The sequence below is a fragment of the Haliaeetus albicilla genome, chromosome 11 (assembly GCF_947461875.1).
Source record: "Haliaeetus albicilla chromosome 11, bHalAlb1.1, whole genome shotgun sequence".
NCBI lineage: Eukaryota > Metazoa > Chordata > Aves > Accipitriformes > Accipitridae > Haliaeetus > Haliaeetus albicilla.
In genome coordinates, this window is record NC_091493.1 from 21,166,379 (window position 1) to 21,187,156 (window position 20,778).

General features: G+C 40.5%; 2 protein-coding genes across 3 annotated transcripts in view; one reads left to right on the top strand and one right to left on the bottom strand.

Annotated features, from left to right (window-relative positions):
* Positions 1-20,778, top strand: part of WDFY4 (WDFY family member 4) — a 149,186-nt gene that overhangs the window by 118,178 nt on the left and 10,230 nt on the right. Inside the window, exons 52-58 of the mRNA XM_069796554.1 lie at positions 3,028-3,181; positions 4,782-4,873; positions 11,198-11,410; positions 11,951-12,095; positions 12,966-13,123; positions 14,841-14,999; positions 18,911-19,090. Of these exons, the coding sequence (XP_069652655.1) occupies positions 3,028-3,181; positions 4,782-4,873; positions 11,198-11,410; positions 11,951-12,095; positions 12,966-13,123; positions 14,841-14,999; positions 18,911-19,090 (1,101 nt within the window). The remainder of the gene's footprint in view (positions 1-3,027; positions 3,182-4,781; positions 4,874-11,197; positions 11,411-11,950; positions 12,096-12,965; positions 13,124-14,840; positions 15,000-18,910; positions 19,091-20,778) is intronic.
* LOC104322770 (V-set and transmembrane domain-containing protein 4) overlaps positions 1-20,778 on the bottom strand; it is a 95,073-nt gene that overhangs the window by 17,554 nt on the left and 56,741 nt on the right. The window lies entirely within an intron of this gene.

Consider the following 20,778-nt stretch of genomic DNA (forward strand, 5'->3'; position numbering starts at 1 on the left):
CATTTAAGCACTGTCTGCAGGTAATTACTTCTTAGCATCTCTGGGTGTGTGGTAAGTCTTTGCACCTTTACGAGCATCTCTTACAAACACTTTGAGGTCTTTGGGTTTAAAGCACCACCAAGGATCACTGATACTTAGTTTTATAAACATGGGAAGTTCTAACCTCTCTCTAGAGATCACTTTTGATTAGTTTCTTTGTATATACCCTGCTGAACTGTAGTTTTAAAAAGCAAATTTTTCCAGTATTCCTGATGAGAGTGTAAGGCTTCTACTGAAAGGAAATAAAACAGAGACTTACTGTCTCTAGCTATAGAAAAGCCGTAAGAGTTCATGTTGACTTGCAATCTAAAGGCATAAAGCAATTCTTGATTCTCTTTTTCCCTTTCAGTGCAGTTTTTGCATTCATAGAGAGAGAAAACTCATTAATTCTGATATAAATATATGCAAATAAATTTATTAATATAGGAAATGGGAAAATCAGTTATTGCTTCCTTTATAAATAATACAGGCTTAAGTTTTAAAGATATTACTTTTCCCTAAAATGAATTAGACAGCCAGGGAAAAAATCACATTTTTTCGTGGTGGTAATATCTTTAACCAGATTTGTCGCGCTAACAGCATTTCCTATGTATATATTATTTTTATTTAATACAGGTAATCTTTTTATTACAAATCATATTGTTTCTCAGGAGATTACCATCAGCTCTCATAAAAGCTGCAAAAAAAGATGAAAAAGCATCAATCACCACCAGACACAGCACACTGTGTGCAGATTAAATATACAAAGCCCTTTAATATGCTTCAATGAGATACTTGTTAGCTGTTGATTTATTTATAGCCCTTCTTCTACTCTGTTTTAATTTCAATTTGAATTTGACTCCAAGGGTCCCTGCCTAATAATGATCAAGAACAAGATGACCTTGTGCATAAGATTAACTCTAGCTAGGCTTACTCATGTGATTAGCCACTTTTTCATTCAGTCCCTTGAGTGGGTGTGGGAAGGATTCACAACTCTCAGCGGTATAACGAAGAAGGACAAGGAGATAAAGCAGAACTATGCTGTCATTTAGAGATGAGGCTGGACCAAAAGCCTGGTCAGAATTGACCTCAGGGGAAACAGGGGTCTTTCCATCTGGAATACGTGTTGGCTTTTGGTGGGAGTCTATCTCAAAGGCCAAGCAAAGAGATGTGGCTTCAGAACTTAGGGTTTATTGACTTCTGTGTTTTGATAGCTTATCCATGAGGGTAGTTTCTCCCTAACAAAAGACATGGCAAAAGTTACTTTTTTAGTTGCAGTTCCCAGTCTTAGCAGAGTTTGTAGATCCAAAGGAGTTGCATCATAAGTGTGCAGGTACTTGGCGGGTCAAAAGCGCTGTGGTTCTTACCATCAGAAACCAGTGTAGGAACTGCTGCTCAGGGTTCATTTGGTCCATGGGAGTGGGATCCCACCCTTACAGCATGAGGATGCTTAGATGTTATTTTCCTATTTAATAGATTGCAAGTCAAAGCTTCAGCTGACTGTTATTGTGCAGAAGGGCAGCATCCTCCTCATGTGGCACATGCAACAGTCTACAGGCAGAGAGAAAACTAACCAAAAGCTATCAAGTTTTCACAAGAGGTCAGCCATAGACAGAACCTGACTGCATCTCATATTCATTAACAGATTGACTCTTGCAACGCCTCTGGGTTTTAGTGTCTTCACTCTGCAAACCTGCTGGCTTATTCTTTTTGCCTAGTGAAGCAGCTTTGAAGATTGAATGGTTGAGGATGAGCAATCATTCATACATTTTCACTGCACTGCAGAACTATTTAAAGATACTTGTTCTATCTCTGATAATCTCTCTTGAGCTCTGGCAGTGGGATGTAGTGTTATGTCCCATGACATATAATCCAAATTAATTAACCCCAATAAGAAATGCCTATATTAGCCTGGGAGCAGGCTGCAGCTGGACAGCTATACTGTTGCCAGCACCTGAACTAGGTAGTGAGAAACAATTTGGTTCTGTCACTTTATACAGTTAAAAAGTTAGCTTTCTTCTGAAACAGCTTGTTTTTTTCTGACAAACTCATTCAGATGATCTCCAAAACCTGATTTCTATTTGATTATTTCCATTATTGTAGAAACTTCATGTTAAAATAAATCCTTTCATGCTCAGTGTAGGGATCCCTATGTAAAGGTGAACCCAGATTTTCACAAATGCATACAGTATCTGAAATCCCATTAGAAAATTCTATATGAAATATGGTTCCAATGTAAGGCATATACCCTTCATTGAGTGAGTGATTTATTTATGGTTGTTTGTGATGGGTTTTTTTTCTTTCTTCTTGAGGCCTTAGTTCAGGATGATGTCCTGGGCTACTAAGGCTACTTTTGTCTAGTGTTTGAGTCTCATTAAACTAAACATGTTCAAACGCTCTCAGGATGTGATGTAGTTTGTTTCTCCTTCCTTACACACCAGTTAAGCTTGGGACCCAGACATTCTTCCTTTCTTCCCCTCTTTATGCTGTCCCTCCTTCCCATAAGGAATGAACAGTCCCTGCAGGCTCCTGCCCACTGGGCCTTTCCTGTTTGCCTGGATCTGATGAATGTTATTTCAGTGGTACCCCCCCTTCTCCAAAGGTTTTTCTCAGGAGAATTGCACATAAGATTGTTCACGGCTATTTGGGTCATGACTGAAGTGAAAACACTTGCAAATCACTTTGGTATGAAAGGAATGAATTGCCTTCAGAACCATTAATAATGGGTATGCCGATATTCTCAAGCTGCACATGATCATTTCTGCTTGCCTCTGTGTTACTGCAAGCTATGCTAAGTCTCCAAGCTATATGGTATTCTCAACTACATATCTACAAATCAGGACTAAGTTAGCCCCCAATATAATATCACAGTAAATCGAGCTGGGACAGATCTTGAGATATCAAACATGTGATAAGGTGGTTATTGCAGAATTAGCTAAGATTCTGCATCTGCTTTTTATTTAACAGAATATTCACACTGCAGTCTTTTTGTCTGTCTCCATTTCACAGGGCGGGAGTTTTGATGTTGCAGACAGGATGTTTCACAGTGTAAAGAGCACGTGGGAATCAGCATCAAGGGACAACATGAGTGATGTCAGGGAACTCATCCCTGAATTCTTCTACTTGCCAGAGTTCCTAACTAATGCAAATAACTTTGAACTTGGTAAGTTCTAGAAGGGACTTCAGTGCTCTCCTTCCACTTGTCAGCACCCTGCCAAGGGAAAAGATCCAGATCACATGTTGAGAACTGGTCCCTGGACTATGCAGATTGTTGAAGCTTTCTAGTGATGAGAGATCAATTTTTGTTAAAATACAGCTACAAGAATACAAGCTTCTGATGCCTGAATGATATTGGAAGAACCAAGTTTTCAGCTCAGAAGGGATTGTAGTTCCTATTAGTTACTGTGCAAAGGAACTACACATTTTGTCAGACAAAGGAGGATTTTGATATAAGCAGTCTAGTTGGCTGCTTTTGAAAATCTGGTCTGTATAATCACATCTTTGTGGCTATGAACAATATATTAATTTGACTTTTGGAGACGGATCTGTTGTTTAAATGGTGTTGGTAAAAGGTGTTATTTTAAATCTCATGTCTCTGGTGATTAAAGTTGCCAAATGTTCTCACTATCATCTTGAAAGGTTCTGCACAATTCACATGAACTTCATATATTGTCCCTGGCCTCAAGCAGCATCATAATCCCTTCCGAATGTACACTTTCTCTAGACCTTTCTGTGTCAGTGATGGAGGGTCAGAGAGAATCCAGAAAAAATAGTATTCAGAAATAGGCATGGCAGTCCTGATTCACTTCACTTTACAGGAAATGCATTGCATTTGCAATGCAGAGCTGCTTTCTGTAGTGGACACAGTTTGGTTAACAGTTAAGGCAGAGGAGAAACACCTTAAGAATCATCCTAAATTGGTGATAGCAAAGGCAACTTAATCCATGGTATTGAGGTCTAGCTATAATTGTATTTAAGATCTCAGTGAAATGAGACATGCTAAGAACAGAGCAGAATGGGGGAAAGATGTTAGAAGGTTGTGAAAAGATAGGAAAGAATTGGGTTAGTTTCATCCTGAGAGGAGGCCAAGAAACAGAGCCTGGCTGAAATCAAGATCCAGAGACTGACCTGAGTGGAATTAAGTGGAGGGACCTAAAAAAGACACAAGAATCTTGCCAATGGAGAGCAAATATACAGGAAGATTTTACAATAGGCGAAGCCAAGAAACTGAATTTGTTCACCACTACACTGTAAGGAAACTTGCAGTCCCAGACCTGAGCCTCAACTTAGATTTTAATTCATCCAGTTACGCAACACTGTGCTCTGATTTAAGAACATATGCTCACCTTCTGAAAGGAATCAAATTGCAAAGGACTTGAGAACAAAATCCCTCTCAGTGGCTGCTTTAGTAGGAATATCTGGCAGTTAGGCCCACAGGATTATGTATAAAAAGAGTTGTGCCAACAGGTTTGTCTTGTCTAAGTTTGCAGTCTGTGCTAAAACGGTTTGTGCTGAGGACATGCATATTTTTACTGCATTAGCGACAGTTACTAGAACATCTTCTCAGTGCTTTATTACTGGATCAGAAATCCCAGGAGAAATTGGTTCTGCAGTGTTCTATGAAGCTATACTTGATGTAGAACCTGAAACTGCATCTGTGAAAATCACCTCAATTTCCTTTCAATTCAGTGTTTTGGAAAAGCTGTTCCTATTTGCAGCGTGTGTGATTCTTGGTTTTATTTCTCCTTTTGTAATTCCTGCAGGCTGCATGCAGGATGGAACAGTGCTGGGAGATGTGCAGCTTCCTCCTTGGGCAGATGGGGACCCCCATAAATTCATTCTCCTGCACAGACAGGTCAGTGAATATCAAGATTTGTGAAAAAATGCTGAACTGGGTCCCACTGAAAATGAAACTCTGAAGACCAGAGTCACAAACCAAAATGTTAGATACAAATACATGCCACCTTTGCAGAGTTCATGTGGGTTCTGAACTTTGCATGTCTGCTTGTCTGCCTAACAATTCACCCTGAATCAAGGCCAGCTTTCCAGACCAGGTGAGGTTTGTATCTAGGTCCATGGCATGGACCTATCAGCCCATAAATATATGTGACCATAACCTAATGCATGCACATGGCATTTATATGCACACAGTTCCATGTTGTTGCTAACCAGTTGTGTGTTTATTTAAACTATCTACCTCCACCTCTGAGTCACACCAGGACTACAATTGCTTTTTTATTTGGGGTGGGGGGCAGGGGAACGTAATGTGATTTCCTGCCTTTAATGGAGTCAGCCTTGGCAATTTGAAAGCAAATAGCTTTAAGGTCCTGAGACTTACTACAATTAGTGCTATCTATTAATAGTTAGAAAGTCTTAACTTCTGTGTGATGTTGCCTGCTACGCAGCAGTGAGCACAAAGGCAATTCTGTATGAGGTTTGTTGCACTCAACACAGACTTTGCAACAGAATATCTTGGTGCAGGTCTCTCTTTTTATTAGAGCTAAAAAGGTAATGGGCTGTACTATAGTGCCCCTGCATGACCTCATGAGATTTCTTCTGGCAAAAGGAGTCAATCTGTATTTGTGAGTGTGTGCAGATTGTTGCTATGTACAAGAAGTGTGATGATTATATGTTAGCATTGGTAGGACTAAACAAATAGCCCATGGTCTTCAAGGCATTGCATCATCCTAGTTTGTTATGTGTACCTTCAGTTTCTGCCTCAGTGGGTTCTTCTCACCTCTTCTATGCTATGCAGGTCCTGCCCTTGGGGCTTCAGCTTTCATTCTCTATAATCTCTCTAGGTGATTGTATCCAAACCTGTGGATACAACCATCTTCTCTATTTTGATATCTCCAGATAAGCCTTTCCTCAGCTGACCTCTCCAAATGCTGGTTTAAATCCTGTCTCTGACCTCCTTACTGACTGACTGAACTTTTTGTTTGTGTTTTGAAAAACCAGTCTCATACTCTTGTCTTGTAAATATTCTTTTCTCCGCTGTTTCTTACCTATTGACAGCAACCACCACGCTCCCATTAACTTACTATTACTTTCATGTCCGTTGCTTTGTACTTCTGTGCTGCATTCAGAGTCCATACTTTTTGTGATTGTCCATTCTACTAAATCATTTACATGCTTTTCATGGGCATTCTCTTGAACATTCATCTCATTCTTTCTGATGTGCTGATAGCTTTTTTCGAGTCAGTACAGAGACAAATGGAAGGGCACCATCTTCATTGTCTGGTATTGCATACAAATCTCCTTCCCCATGCCCTTACATTTTGAATTTCTGTATGGCTCCACTTCTCATACCTAAAGTGTCTCTCCTTTCCCTCTTGAGACTCTACGTATGTGATTTATTTGTTCTGGCCTCTTCTTACATCTCCATCTCCCTGCAGCCACCTGGGTGCTGTCAGTAATCTAGCCTTAGGCCCATGTTTGGCAATGCCATTTTTATCCATGTTTAAAAAACAAACAAAAAAATCCTTTATAAGCTGATCTATGGGCTGTGAATCCATCCTGAAGAAATTTTTCTTCTATTAAACCAGTTTGAAGAGAACAGACTCCTGGTATTGTGCATCATCTGCATATCTTGTGAAGAATTAATTGTTGTTAAAACTTTATATTCCAAAGACAAGTCAGTGCTTTGTAGCACCTGCATCCCATGCTGTGTCTATAGGTTCCTGATGCTGCAAACACTTTGGCTTGTGAATAACTCTGAGAGTGAGCCTGTTCAATTCTGGATTCATTCAAATGCGCTTAGATTACTCTTGTGAGTGAACATGGATGTGATCTGAGCCTGTACTTGACTATTTTTTTGTGCAGTAGTCCTACCTTTGTTTCTTTTTTAGGGCTGTTGAGTATATAGTGAGATATTTCATTTTTTGGTTTAATTAAGAGGCTTCCTTTAGCCTCTATTGTGAATTCATGACTTGAACACTTCACTTCAAATCTATGTCAGAACAGTAATGCTAAAAAATATTTTAAAGTTGTTAGATTTCTATCTTGTTACTTTACCTATTTTGAAATTGATAACTTTCGTATATACTTATTAAAAATGTTATTTTCAATCATTTTGAAAATGTGATTGAAAGTAGTTGTGTACCACTTTTTGCCGCAGAATCCTGCCTCAATACATAAAAGCTTGTGAATTAATGATATTCCAAGTCATGTGGTGTGGAAAATAGCTGCTTACTATTATTAGCAGGTCTCAAGTGTCTCCATGCCTAGTAGCTTGACTCAATGGTGTGCTGCCACACAGTTTAGTAACCTAAGCCAGTACATTGAATTTACAGCATATTCAGTGACTAATCAGGCCCTTTACAGAAGCTACATTAATCTTCTTGTTCTTTGTTTTACCTTGTATTTCTGTGGCAGTTACCTGTATAACTTGGATCACAGCCCAGTATTATTGGGCTGACAAGCACACAGCAAGTAGACCTGCCTGGAAAAAAAGTGTACGGAAAAGCTTTTCACCAGAAAACTAGTCAGGTTGAAATGGAAGTGTGTCAGTAGTAACAAGAAAGTGTCTCAATAAATTATTTCAACTTTCTGTCTTTGTTATCAAAACGAACTTTTCATTGCAATGTTTATATTAGATTACAGGCTGAACTGAAAATATTTTATCTGATGATGTAGCTGTTATAACTAGTATTGTATTGTATGGTATATAGCTTCATTATTAGTCAGATAAAAGGATGTATTTTTTCCAAATTTAGAACTGGGTGGGGGGCAGATTTTAATACATGAGAAAACTTGAGAGTTGGGCTTTTTGTTCTGATTTGGAAAGAAAACACTATTCAGTGTCTGAATTTCCCCCAGAACCTAGCTTCTATTTTTTCAGTCAAACTCTGTCCCCTGCCTATTTGCAACCTGTTAGCTTGAGGGGATAAGGAGAGAATGTTTTTGCCAAGGAACTGAGATGCAGAGAGATTAAGAGCTGTGTTCAGACTGCTTAAGCTCCTGTATATACACAATATTAGGTATTACTGAGTCAGACATCTCTGAGGCTGCCTAGAGAGTGATTTAGAGTCTCAGAGCTCTAGTCACACTGAAAGGCAATGGAAGGGAAGAGAGACCTGAGTTTTTGTCAGTGCCTGTAACCACACAATGATACATCTACTACGAGGAAGGAGATCCTTGTGTAAGTGTTGTGTGCACTGCAGGCTTGCTACTCAAAGTACAGTCCTTGCTAAAATGAAGAGTTGAGCCTAGGGAGTGCCCAATTCCTTTCCTGGCAGGGAAGCAACTCAGTGCTACCCACTGCAAACAGGTTTTGGCCGCTGAGGTCAAACATGCAACAGTTCCCTGGTGTTCCCCAGTGACTCCAGTGAAGACATGGAGGTTTTGGGGTTCTCTGGTTCCTTTCTCTGCTATATCTCATGCTCCCTCTGTGACCTTCCAAGGTGCTTAGTCTCTGTTCTCCGGTTTACCAAACATGGGAAAGACAACACTGTCCTTCCCTAACAGAGGTGCTACAGACAGAAATCCATGGATGCCTGAAAGCTGCTGCAATTTTACGTTGATGTTTTTTAAGGAAAAACATAGGTAGAAATGCTGTCTCTTACATTGTGGTTTGTCTGGAGCGGAAAGTACTGAGCTGTGCTCCTTACTCCTAGTGTAATGGTGAGCACTATGAAGGTACTTAGATACAATGGGGAACATCTGCTTTTGCCTTGTACTTTGGAGTAAGGGTGCAGTTTGGAGATGAATCTATCAATCATCCCTGCATGCCATGGTTTTGCTCTCATTGTAGACTGATCTCAGATTGTGTGAACTAGATTTGTTTGGGAATAAATGAAACCAAAAGCTGCACTCCAGTTGTGCACTCCAGATGCTGGTGGCATTCAGCCTATGGGAGCAGACTAGATCTAGTTTGAAGTAAAGCCCCCACAGTGCACATAATGTGGATACTGGGCCCTCTCTACCATCTGTTCTGTTCTACAGACCTGCTTCCACTGAGCTGCACTAGTTGATAACATTGGCACAGCTGATAAAGCCACACAACTTTTACAAATTAATTCAAATCTCAAATAGGAGCAATTTAGCAAATGAAAGATCATGTTTATAGATTTGTGTTCTTAATGATTTGCCAGACCTGATCAGACCTAATATACAGTCAGTGCAATATTCTATCTCCAACCATGGCTAGTACTAGCTGTTACACAGGAGGGTGCAAGAAATCTTACTGTGGAAAGTTGATTAGCCTGCCTGGGAAAGTTCGTCTAACCCTGAAGTGAAGAGTTAGAGATCTTGAATTCTGAAACATGAGGGTCTCTGTCTTCTCTGAAATCATCCACAAGACTGGATGTACTTGTTACTGGTATCATGGTCATTTTTAGGAGCCTTCACAGTGAGTTTGGTGCATTAAACAGATCCAGGTCAACACTGTTCTGAGGTTTGGCTACTGCTTTAAAGAATATGAGAGCAAAGATTTGTTCTTGACATAAAACTCTGAGTAGCTCTCTGTTTCATGTTTAATAAGTTAGCAATCTAGTATACTAAAGAAATTTATTTGCTTCCTACTTAGACCACAAGTTCTCCCTTCCTGGCTGGGCTTGTCATAGTGCTCAGTGAAATACTGAGAGGCTGCACAGTTGCAGCTCTGTTGGTTGCTTTGTTTTGCTCTGGCAGTGATGCCAGGCAAAATTTACAGTTTGTAATTCATGGACTAACTGCTTTTATTAATGAGGATGAGTTCTGAGTCTGTTCATAAGTGTTTTCCTGTTGTTTGCAGGGGACAGATTGTATGCCATACTTGTTCTCTGAGCTGCCCTGTGATCATTATAGCTGTGGGCAGGGTCATTTAAACCAGCTGCACTGGGCTAACTGTCTGCTCTGTGAAATGAGCCATTGTTCTGGATCCCATTAGCTTGTTTATTTCTGCTGTGCTTTGGGTGGGATGGTCTGCTTGGGAGACCTTTAACTGAGCATCAGGGAGTATTGCACAGTCAAATGATTTGGAGATAGGAAAGTATTTTTAATAATGCTTAACATAGCTGCTTGAATCATTGGGCAAGGCCATTTGGGAATGCACAAAAATTTGGTGAAACAGGTGATGGCAGGGGCAGAAGCATTTAGTGAAGCCTCATGGGTAAGGCTGGCTAACCTGGAGATGGGCAAAGGTTCAACTCAGACTTGTTTCTACTGCTTATGAACTTGCTGTCTGGGTCTTCCAAGCACAAGTTTTCCACTATGATTATATTGAGCTTTCTATGGTGCCCATGTTGGGGTGAATGTATTGCCTTGTAGCATCTCTCCCAGTCTTCTCCAGTAGTAATTTTTTTTTTCTGGTCCCATTAATCCACACACCTGTCACTATGGGTGGCAAATCTAATCAAAGTTAACCATTTCAGGGAAAAAAGTTCAGACCCCAAGTTTTTTCAGGATGAGGAAATCTGGTGGTGCCCTGCAAGGGTAGCAAAATATTTGTTGATCAAACCAAGTCAGTATTGAAGCTTCTGACATATAGTTGCCTCACTGCACCCCAACTCTGCTATTGCAAAACCCCTTGCCTGTCTTGGCTTGCAGCACCCATTACCATTTCGCTACAAGCTCTACATTCTCTTTGCTGTTTCATGCCATGCAGGCTCCCATGCTGTATCCTTCAGACCCAACTTAAAGCCCCTCTTCTAGTCATCTCCCTTTCCAATCTATGTTTATATGTATCTTTTCAAATAATGTCTCTGCTACTCAGTGTGATTCATAACTAAGGCATATTTCTACAAATAGAAATTCACCTGTGGTTTTCCTATAGAGCAAAGTGGTGGTACCAAATGCTAACAAATGTTTTGCTCATTTAAACCATCTTGTGTCAGTAACAGTATTGGTGAAGACTTGATAACCCAGGCTTTAATGTGTGCTGGAAGCTGGAGAATGTGCTAAGATCTGTGGAGTGCTTGCACTTTGCTTTGTGGAACCTGCCTGTGTTGTCTCTGAAGATATTGCTCCTGGAGTCTATTAAGTCAAGCATGCTGCGCTCTGTCCTTCCTTTTCCTGTGGGAATCCACCATTCTTGTCTGTTCACATTTTGTGAGGATATGCTGAGAATAGTGGCACTGGAGGAACTGAAAGTCTGAAGATATACCTGTAGAGAATTTAAGTCTCCAGCAGGGATTGGAAGTGGTAATGCATTTGTAATGGATACTCTCTACTGAGTTAATTAATTTTCTTTTGGTTTTAGGCACTGGAAAGTGACTATGTCAGTGCACACCTCCATTGCTGGATAGATCTGATTTTTGGCCACAAGCAACAAGGCTCAGCTGCGGTGGAAGCAGTTAACACCTATCACCCTTACTTCTATGGAGACAAGATGGACCTCAACAACATCAAAGATCCTCTGATTAAGAGCACCATCCTGGGTTTTATCAGCAACTTTGGACAGATACCAAAGCAGGTACCACTTTATCATGAGAATAGAAAGCATAATTTATTTTGATCTTGCAGTATTTCAACAGGAAAGCAAGAATAGAAACTTAAATCAGAGACATCTTCTGGTTTAAATCTGCTGAAAGACAGGCTATAGACTTCTCCAGATGGTGTACTACATCAGTATGCATGCACACACGTGTGTGTTTCCACTTTCTAATTGTGCTGTTCCTGTTGTATGCCATACAGCTATGGCATCAAATCTGATTCTGTTCCTTCAGAACAGTCACAAGTAACCACTAGTCTGGGAATGGGTACAGTCAAATAAAAGCAGCTCAAAGTCTCACCTATACTTTTCTCTCTTCTCCTGAATTACTGGGATTAGCTTCCTATCTCTGTGAGGAAAGGATGTAGTCTGATGAAAATGTAATAAGGATAAGATTTTATTTTAATGAAGAGATTCATGTGTGATAATACTGGAGTTTATGATTAAGGATTTAAACAGATGTCTCTCCTGCATGATCTGGCAAATAGAGACTAATTTTTCAATGCCACTCCTTTGTTCTAGCTCTTCATGAAACCACATCCATCCAGGAATGCCCAAGTGAAAAGTTCAGGAAGAGAGACTGTGCTGTCCTTTCACTCAAGTGGAATTCTTCCTCCTTTTATGAGCAGCCTGCAAAATCTGAAACTCTCACCAGTTACAATAAAAGGTGCTGCAGGGGCTGTGCTCCATTTTCTGAGCTAATAAGTACAGAATTCTTGGATGGGGTGAATCTGGATTTTCAAGAGGACAGAAATAGCCACACAGCTTTGTATGACTTGGTGCAATCGAGATCCCTTCTGCCAATTGTTATTTGTGTATGTGTGTATTGTGAATGGGCATTGAAAACACTCAAATACTCAGGAGAAATCTTGAAACTTCTGTTGTAGAGTTCAGAACAGATTTTTTTTATATAAAATACCTAAATCTTTTCTGTCTTCTACATTCTGGATATGTTAAATTGAAACATAAACGTCACTGTTTCCCATTCACTTTCTCTCTTTTCATATTCAACAGCAAAGTAAATATTGCTTGTGTTTCCCCACTTCTCAATCTTCAAATCTTTTCTTTTTCTTCATCTTTTTCTTGGTCTGCTACTTTTCTTACCATAAAGAAGTCTGGAAATTTCAGTGTATCTACTTTTTCGTCCCACAGTGGTGTTCTTTACATCACACATCTTTGTGAGGACAGTGGGCTCCCATAGCTGTACTACAGAGGCTGTTGGTGACAGGCCCAGCAATCTCTGTATTGCATGGCATAAGGCAGTCTGCCAATGAAAAGGAGCTTAATGACACTGCTGTTAAACCCCTTCCTTTGGAGCATGTCACTCCCTCTGCATGGATTTATGTGGTCCATTGGAGAGGAGTGTTTCCACTATTCTGTCTGGAATCTCAGTTGTAGAGTGGATTTCTGTCTGTGGGCCACAGCACTGAGCTCAGTTGTGGGAATTGCCAGCCTCACCACACAAGCTGTGCAAGGAGGAAAGTTAACGTAAGTGCTCTAAAAACAACAGAATTAAATATGTTCTCTGTCTTGTCAGACTATCCCAAGGGAGCTATTGGGCATATTGTTCATACTGAGAAAGGCATTCTGGCTGTCGAAAAAAATAAAGTTTTGATGCCTCCTCTTTGGAGCAAAACATTCTGCTGGGGATTTGAGGACTTCACCTGCTGCTTTGGCAACTATGGGTCTGAGAAGGTAAATAAGAAAAAGTCTAAGCATTCCAGAAATGAATGATATGGTGTGGTCTTTGGCTAGTTTGGGCACCCATTTCAGAGGCTGTTAGGGAGCTGATTTCAGAGGAAGCTGTACAGGACTTTCTCACAGTCAAGCTTCTTGAGGAATCTCAGGTCGGATAGCCCAACAGAGTACAAAGTCATTCTACATGGCTCAAAAATGTGGCATTTCCCCTCTAAATTATCTCAAGCTTTCCTTCCAGTGACTGTGTTGTCCACCAAAATGAAGGACAAACCCCATTTCATAGGTTGTAAGGACAATACAAGGTCTCCTGGCCACTGATTAGAATTTCATTGTGCAGAACTTTCTGCTGGAATTAAGATAAGACCATCTGTCAATTCCCCTTTGGCTCCCAAGCTTAGCCCAGTGCATTCATTCAAAATAATAATGTCTTCTATTCTAGAAAGGTAATACTCTTACTTCTTTGCTGTTAAAAATCAACAGTCTATGTCATCACACTGCTTGTTAGGGCACTTGACAGATCCAGTTTCTTCCTCTACCACAAACACACTGATTTTTGGGTGTGTTTGGGACAATGTTATGACATGCAAAGACATCTGAGTTAGCTTGGGTACTAGAATAGCAGAATACATCATTCAGCAGGATACTGACTTGGGTGTTTGTACAAGACACATCATTATGTTTTTACAGACATACACGCAGTCAATGGAAGTGAAAAAGCCATGAGATGTATTTTACCTTCTGCTCACTGTATAAAATTATTGAGAGTTTTCTCCATTGATTTCAATTAAAATCAGTGCTTAGCAATTCATAGTGCTGCTGTAGGTATAAATTAACTTGTTTTGTCTCTTCAAAAGTCAGGGCGTCACTGAGCCTAATGACACTGAGCATAGTGGGTGTGATTACACAGTCACTGTGAGAAGTAGTTAGGAGTCCAACTTGAGTTCTCTCTGGGTCAACAGTGCCTCTGGACATGAGATTAAAAGAACTTTTTGTCCTCGTTGTGAATAGGTAAATGTTTGTTTTGTCTGTGGTACGGTTTTTGTAGCTGTGCTGTCCAGCTCCACCAGACTCTTTAGCACCATAGTGTTGTCTTGGTGGTGTGGGAGAGAGCTAATGCAGAATGTGAGCAGAAGGATGTTTATATTGTAACTGTAGCAAAGTGTAGTAGACCTGACCTTGGTGTAGACTAGTTTGGGTGCTGCTAACAGAGCCATTGGCACAGAATGGAATTTAGTGCTTTGGCTTTTGTCTTTTCAATCCAAGTAAGAGGAGGTTTGCAGAGCCTGGCACTAACTCTGTTAGCAGTGGCCATCACAGCCTGAGCTTTCTTTTTAATCTACAGTGAATGTTTGCATTCTGTCACTATATGGTGGCAGAATGAGCTTGCCTTCAGTTATGCAGGAAGTCTGTGGCACAAGAGGGATTGCGACTCAGGTCTCCTAAGACTTAAGACACTGACCTTTGCCCAGCCTTCCTGCTTGGCCCCTGGAGGATGGCACAGCTGCATGCAGCCACAGCTGCGTGCAGACACAGCCTTTGCATGTACATATTATGCAGCTGTGCTGTGAGCACAGAGAGTGGTTAAGATGAGCTTTTCTTACCTGGATTTAAAGAAATGGAGGTTCAGTTCTGAAAATTGAATCTACCATTTGGTATTAACAAATACATGGTATCACCAGATGAGCATTTGACTTAAAGCTGCTTTCTTGCACAGAACGTGACTACATTTGAGTGCATGGCAGACTGGGGAACGTGCCTCTGCGCTGTGTGTCCTTCAGCAACTACCATAATCACATCTGGAACAAGCTCGGTTGTGTGTGTCTGGGAACTTTCCTTGGTCAAGGACAAAGTGAAATGTCTAAACTTGAGACAGGTCAGTACTGTGGCTCTTTTGCTATAGAAACTTAATGAAAACTAAAAGATTAGTTTCTTTCTCTCAGATGATTGGCAGAGGAAACACCTTTGGGTGAATGAAGAAGGGAGAAAAACCCCAATAATCATCAGTATCATGTGACAGCCTGTTATCAGGTCAGGAGCTGGTAATATGCCTTAAACTCACAGCTTATAAACTCTGTTATAAACTCTGCTTGGGTTTTGGGGGGGGGGGTTTCCATGTTTGGTAGCATTTCCAAAGTTTATCACAATCAAAGAAACAATGAAGATAAGGCATATGCTCTTCTTACTTGAAGTGCAGCCAACCCTTGGATTATTTTCAAAAACCAGTATCACCTGGAGATGCTTGTAGTTCTTTTAGGGCTGCTGCAGCAATGGATAGGATATCCAAAACACCCTGAGAACTTAGCTGATGGAGATGAAGGCTCAGCTAGGCAAAGTTCTCGATCATTTTCTCTCAACCTAAATTCAGTACATAAAAGGTTTATCTGTCACTCCATGAGGTAGGGATGCATTCAATAAGAATGATATGGTTTGTGTCCTCATTGTCCAAAGTCCTTTAGTGGTTGTTGATTTGGAGCTCATCTATAGTCATCAAACAGCTGTATAAATACTATTTCATTTACAAAAATGAATTCTCGTTCAAGATTTATGTGGTTCAGCTATGGTGAGTTCTCAACTTTACAAGTAAAGCTAGAGTACACCTCTATCATATCTGAAAGGCAGCATGGGACCCTTTTCCCCCAAGAAAGAAAGAGACAGAAAATGCTCTGCTACTTTTAGGCAAACTAATAAAGGGTTCACTGATCAGCTAGGTCACCAAGTGTTAGAAGCTTCTTCTGTTCATTTGCTCTGGAGGAATATTCAGATGATATTTCAGTGCTTTCCATACCCTGAGCCAAAACATATTTTATTTGTCATTAATTGACGTGAAAACTTCAATGTCTGTTGGGATGCCAGAGAAGTATTTAGATCTTCATTTATCTGAAATTCTTGTGTGTTGAAATTAGGGGGGGAACTGTGTTTAGAGCAGTCTCTCTTCTGCGGTTTGTGATGTTTCCTGCTTGAGAAGCCAGAAATATTAGACAAGATCTTCAGTGATGACCTTTTAATCCAGCTGGTTATTATTCCAAACCAGGACATGGACATAGAAATGGAAGAAATAGCAGTAGAGAAAAGCATAAGCATTAATCTTCATCAACATCAAAATGATACCAGTCAGAAGGTCAGTTTAAGTTTCAGGCAACTGTTTGAAGAGGCTGTCTTTTTTTCTCTCCAATATAATGCCTTTCTCTTTAACAATCTAAAATCAGCTTTGCTGATGTGGTCCACTGTGATTAATCTGGTATTAGCCGAAGTCCACAAAGTGGCATGAGATCATGCAATGACCAATTCTGTATTTTTTCCTTCTCTTTGCTAGCAGAGGCTTTTTTTTGATGACTGTCTGGCATAGATGTAAATTTGAACTACAGTTCTAAATGTCTTCCAGTGAATTACTTGCTACTTTCATGTAATTCACTGTTTCATGGTGGCTGCTTTTTCTGCTGAACAAAAAAAATTGTATCATCTTTCCTGAGAGTGAGCTTTGCTTAAGTAAAGCTGATGTGCTATAAAGTGGATGCTATTCACTTACCAGCTGTCTCATGGGACTGACATATTCTGGCTTGGAATGTAGTAAAGTACAGAAACTATATTTCAGCAGAAAAAGTCGCTTTTCCCTCTCTAGCAGGAACTGCTTCCAGTTTCGTGGAACACTAAAGATTGACCATAATAGCCTCAATATTGATCTATGCAATTTACCAGTTCCCTCAGTGTTCATGAGCAAAGCGATCTGTGCAATCCGGCTCCCAGAATTTCTGGGCCAAATTAAACCCTAGACTTGGAGAAGCATCTGGGCAAGCTGTGCTGTCTGCCACACAGACCTCTCAGGGAGGTGTTGAGCATAGTTGTGAAGTGTCTCTGTCCATGTCAGCCAGCTAAGTTGGATGGTCAAACTTGGTTTAAGTTTTCATGGACTAAGCATTCCTGCAGTGAAGCTGGTCTTCTTTTTTGTCTTTTGATATTTGTGAACTTACTCTGGACATAGGCCTCACAGTTCCTTCTGCAGACATGCTGCGGGTTATTTCCTATTAAGGGAAAAGCTGCCAGTCTTTGCAGAGCAATAATGAGAAGACAGTAGAGAGCTAAAAGCATGCGACTGTTTTTGCATGTATATGTATTGAGACACTGGTGGATTGAAGCTGAGATTATAACCGGGCTTGGGTCTAGCTCTCTCTTCCACCCTCAGGTTGTATTTAAGGCGCTTCACTGCTATGTAGGATCTTTCTGGGTTAAAAAGAGGAAAAAAAAAGGGGTTTATTAAAACATGTGCAGGAGCTCAGCTTGGCTTGGCTTGGCAGTTTGGATGCTGTCACAGTGGGTATGTTTTCTTTCATGCTTTGGAGGAAGGAGACGAGATTTGGAGCCCTTGAACTTGCCTTGTCCCAGACCTTTTTGCAGAGCTCTTGTGCAGTTCTTGAGCACAGGCACTGGATTATGCCCAGCCTTTTGTAAAGAGACTGTTCTACAGCCAGTCCAAAGCTATTGCTGAGCCTTCTTTTCTGTGCTCAGTTGAGAGTGTTTCTGACCTCTGAAAACTACTGTTGGAGACCCCATTTTGTGCCAGTATTTTAGTCAACAGTTCTTGTGAATGGAATAAATCACAAGCTGAAGTTCATCCCTTGCAGTTGCAGGTCACCTTCAGTAGCACGTAACCTGCTGCAGCTCAGCTTCTTCACCAGTGGATTAATGTTTGAACACTGTTGTCCTAGTAACCTTGGCAAGTGGCAGCACATGTTAGCCAGCAAGAGTTCAGTCTCGCAGTCACACACTGGAAAAGAGTATGAGATGTATTTGCAAAAATCATCTGGGACATGTGGCTCTCCTGCTCCATGCTGAACTGAGACAGACCCTGAAGATGTGCTATTTATGTCATGTAGAGAAAGCCAGCAGGGAATATGCATTTACTGTTAAAACCAATATTAAAACTTGTGGGTCTGATTTTTCACAGTAAGGCAGCTAAAAATTGAGCCCTAAAAGGCTTTTTAGGAAAGCTGTGAAGGACTTTTTCTCTGTTGCCCTACAGGCTTCACTGTCATTGGTGGTTATGCAGCAGAAATGTATACTGCTGTTACTTGAGAATGCTGCATTGAACAATTGTCATCAGTACACTTCAATCTGTGACTTCTATCTGTGCTATTAAATTGCCTAAAGTGTAGTCTTTTTTTATGAAACTGTTTAAATAAGGCTAAATTGAACAGGGCACTCCTTGTGTCTCTGGAACTTATAAAACAACAACAAAAGAATGTTGTGTAATGATGAGAGAGAAAGGAATTCCTATATGGCTTTAAAGCAAAAATTCTCCTTGAATGCTGTTTTTCTTAAATAAAATTGGGAAAATATTAGTTCAGAAAAACAGAAAGATAAGACTGAGAAGGTCACTGAAATATATCCTGCTAAGTTTTATTTCAAAATGCTTTTTAAATTTTGAGAAACAGTAATTTCCAAGCATAAATTTTACTGAAAACTGCATGGACTGAAGTGAAAAATGATGTTTTGCTGCTGAGCCTAAAGCACTGTCGTAGAGTCTGAAATGTATGCCAAGGGCACTGAGTTACTGTGTAACTCAGGGCAAGTCATATAATCTCTTGGAGTCTCAACTTTCTTCAACCACGATTTGAGGACAAGGATGCTTCTGTAAGATCCTTTGGTATTTCCCCCTCATAGCCTTTTCGGTTCTGCAAAGAATGACTAGGTTGCTTGTTCTTACTAAGCAAATGACAGTAGGACTGTGGTTCCCTAGTAAATCAGCCATCCTCTGCTGTGGTTTATTGGTTGCTTTTTCCCCACCAGGCTTTGTATGGGCACACTCAGGCAGTGACCTGCCTTGCTGCATCTGTGACCTACAGCATATTCGTGAGTGGATCCGATGACAGAACCTGCATCATTTGGGACCTGAACCAGCTGACGTACATAAACCAGCTTCCTGCCCACGGGGCAAGCCTCTGTTCTGTTGCCGTCAACAATTCAACAGTAAGATCTTCATTTATCATCTTTTTTCTGATGCATCCATGAACATTTCATAATAATTTAATGGGTGCTCTTCCCAACATAAAAACATCCTGAGAGTCTGATACATTGATTTTTTTTTTTCTTTCTACAGAGATTGCTAATAGTGTTCTTAATGATGAGAGGCAAGCACTAAAAGCAACATCTTAGACTGAGTAGCTGAGTAGAAGCATCTTTGGATGGGTAGATAGCAGGATTAAACAACTTTTCATTTATGGAGCATGAAGTATTATCCTAGTAGCCCCTGGCTTTGGCTCACCCATAACCTTATTCACTCCATTATTTCATTAATTTCTCCTGACATTCATGCAGCAGAGCCATGTCAGCTGAGACATATTAGACTTCAGTCTGCCACCTCAGCTGACAACTACCTTACACCTTTGTGGTAACGATGTTGGCTTTTTGCTTTCCCTTCTACTCTCAGGTGCAGGGGGAGCTCTTGATAGCAGTGGGTATAACACTGTTGTGGTCTGTGCCTGGCCAGAATTGCATGCATGTTGATAGGAAAATATTCTGTATTGGATTTTACTATAAACACTCTGGATGAGATTCTTTCCAACCTTCTACCTCCCAAAAATATTGCTTGCACGTTTGTGTTTTCTGTCTCTGTTAATAAACCAGAGCAGCGTTCCAGCTGCTCAGACAATTCGAGGTTGGATCCAGTACTGGAACTTGCACCAAGAAAGGCAAAATTGTGTTCATAGCAGTAAGAAACCAAGTAGACATTCTCTACTTAGTCTGTGCCAAAACAATCATCTCATATCAGATCTTTATTAACCATGCAGTCTGATGGTTAGTAATTGAGGGTGGGGATTAATTGGTCTGTTCAGTGCCAGCTCGGCTCCCAGCCCCAGAGGTCCTGGTTAGTGTAAAATGGCTAGTGGCTTCAGCACGCCAGTTCAGAATACCCTGGTGTTCCTTATGAAGTCAGCTGAAGCAGTCCCAAGCATTCAGAAGTGAGTGGGTGGGCTGGCACAGAGCATGGGCTTGAGACCCCAATAGGATGAAGTCCTTTCCTTTCTATGTCCCAGCCCACCGTTGACAGTAGCCTTTTTAGTTGGTAGCCTGCTCTTCTGGAGCTGTCCAAAACCGAGGTGGTCTGTGCCGGAACAGTCTGGCGACTGATCCAAGCACAGCTCTCCAGCTTGTTGGAGTGCAAATGGTTAAACTGATTGGACAGTAGTCTGCAGAAAGGTTCATTTAAAAGAGGAGAAACCTTAAGAAAGTACAACTGAAACTTCAAGTTAAAAAAGATGAAGGGGTCCATATGTTGTGTATGAACAAACTCTTTTTGACGTTAGCAGAACAGGATGCTTCATTCTGAAAAGTGTTTTTGTTTAAATTTTCTCTATATATTTATATATTATAACATGAATATAGCAACAAAATGTTTTCATTGTGCTAATTATGTATGTTGATTGACACAAAATTACATGTCTGGTAACAAAGCTTTTTTCCTGGAAAATGCAGAATGATTTGAAGCAAACTTTTGAAGGAAACAAATTTCTGAACCACATACTTTCTGAAAGTGAAAGAGAATGAACCTATGAAATAAGAACCCTATACACTTCTTTGTTACGTGATTGTTAGTTTCTATATTTGCTTGAGCATCTAGAAGCTCCGTTTATAGATCCAAATCTCATGGTGTTTGT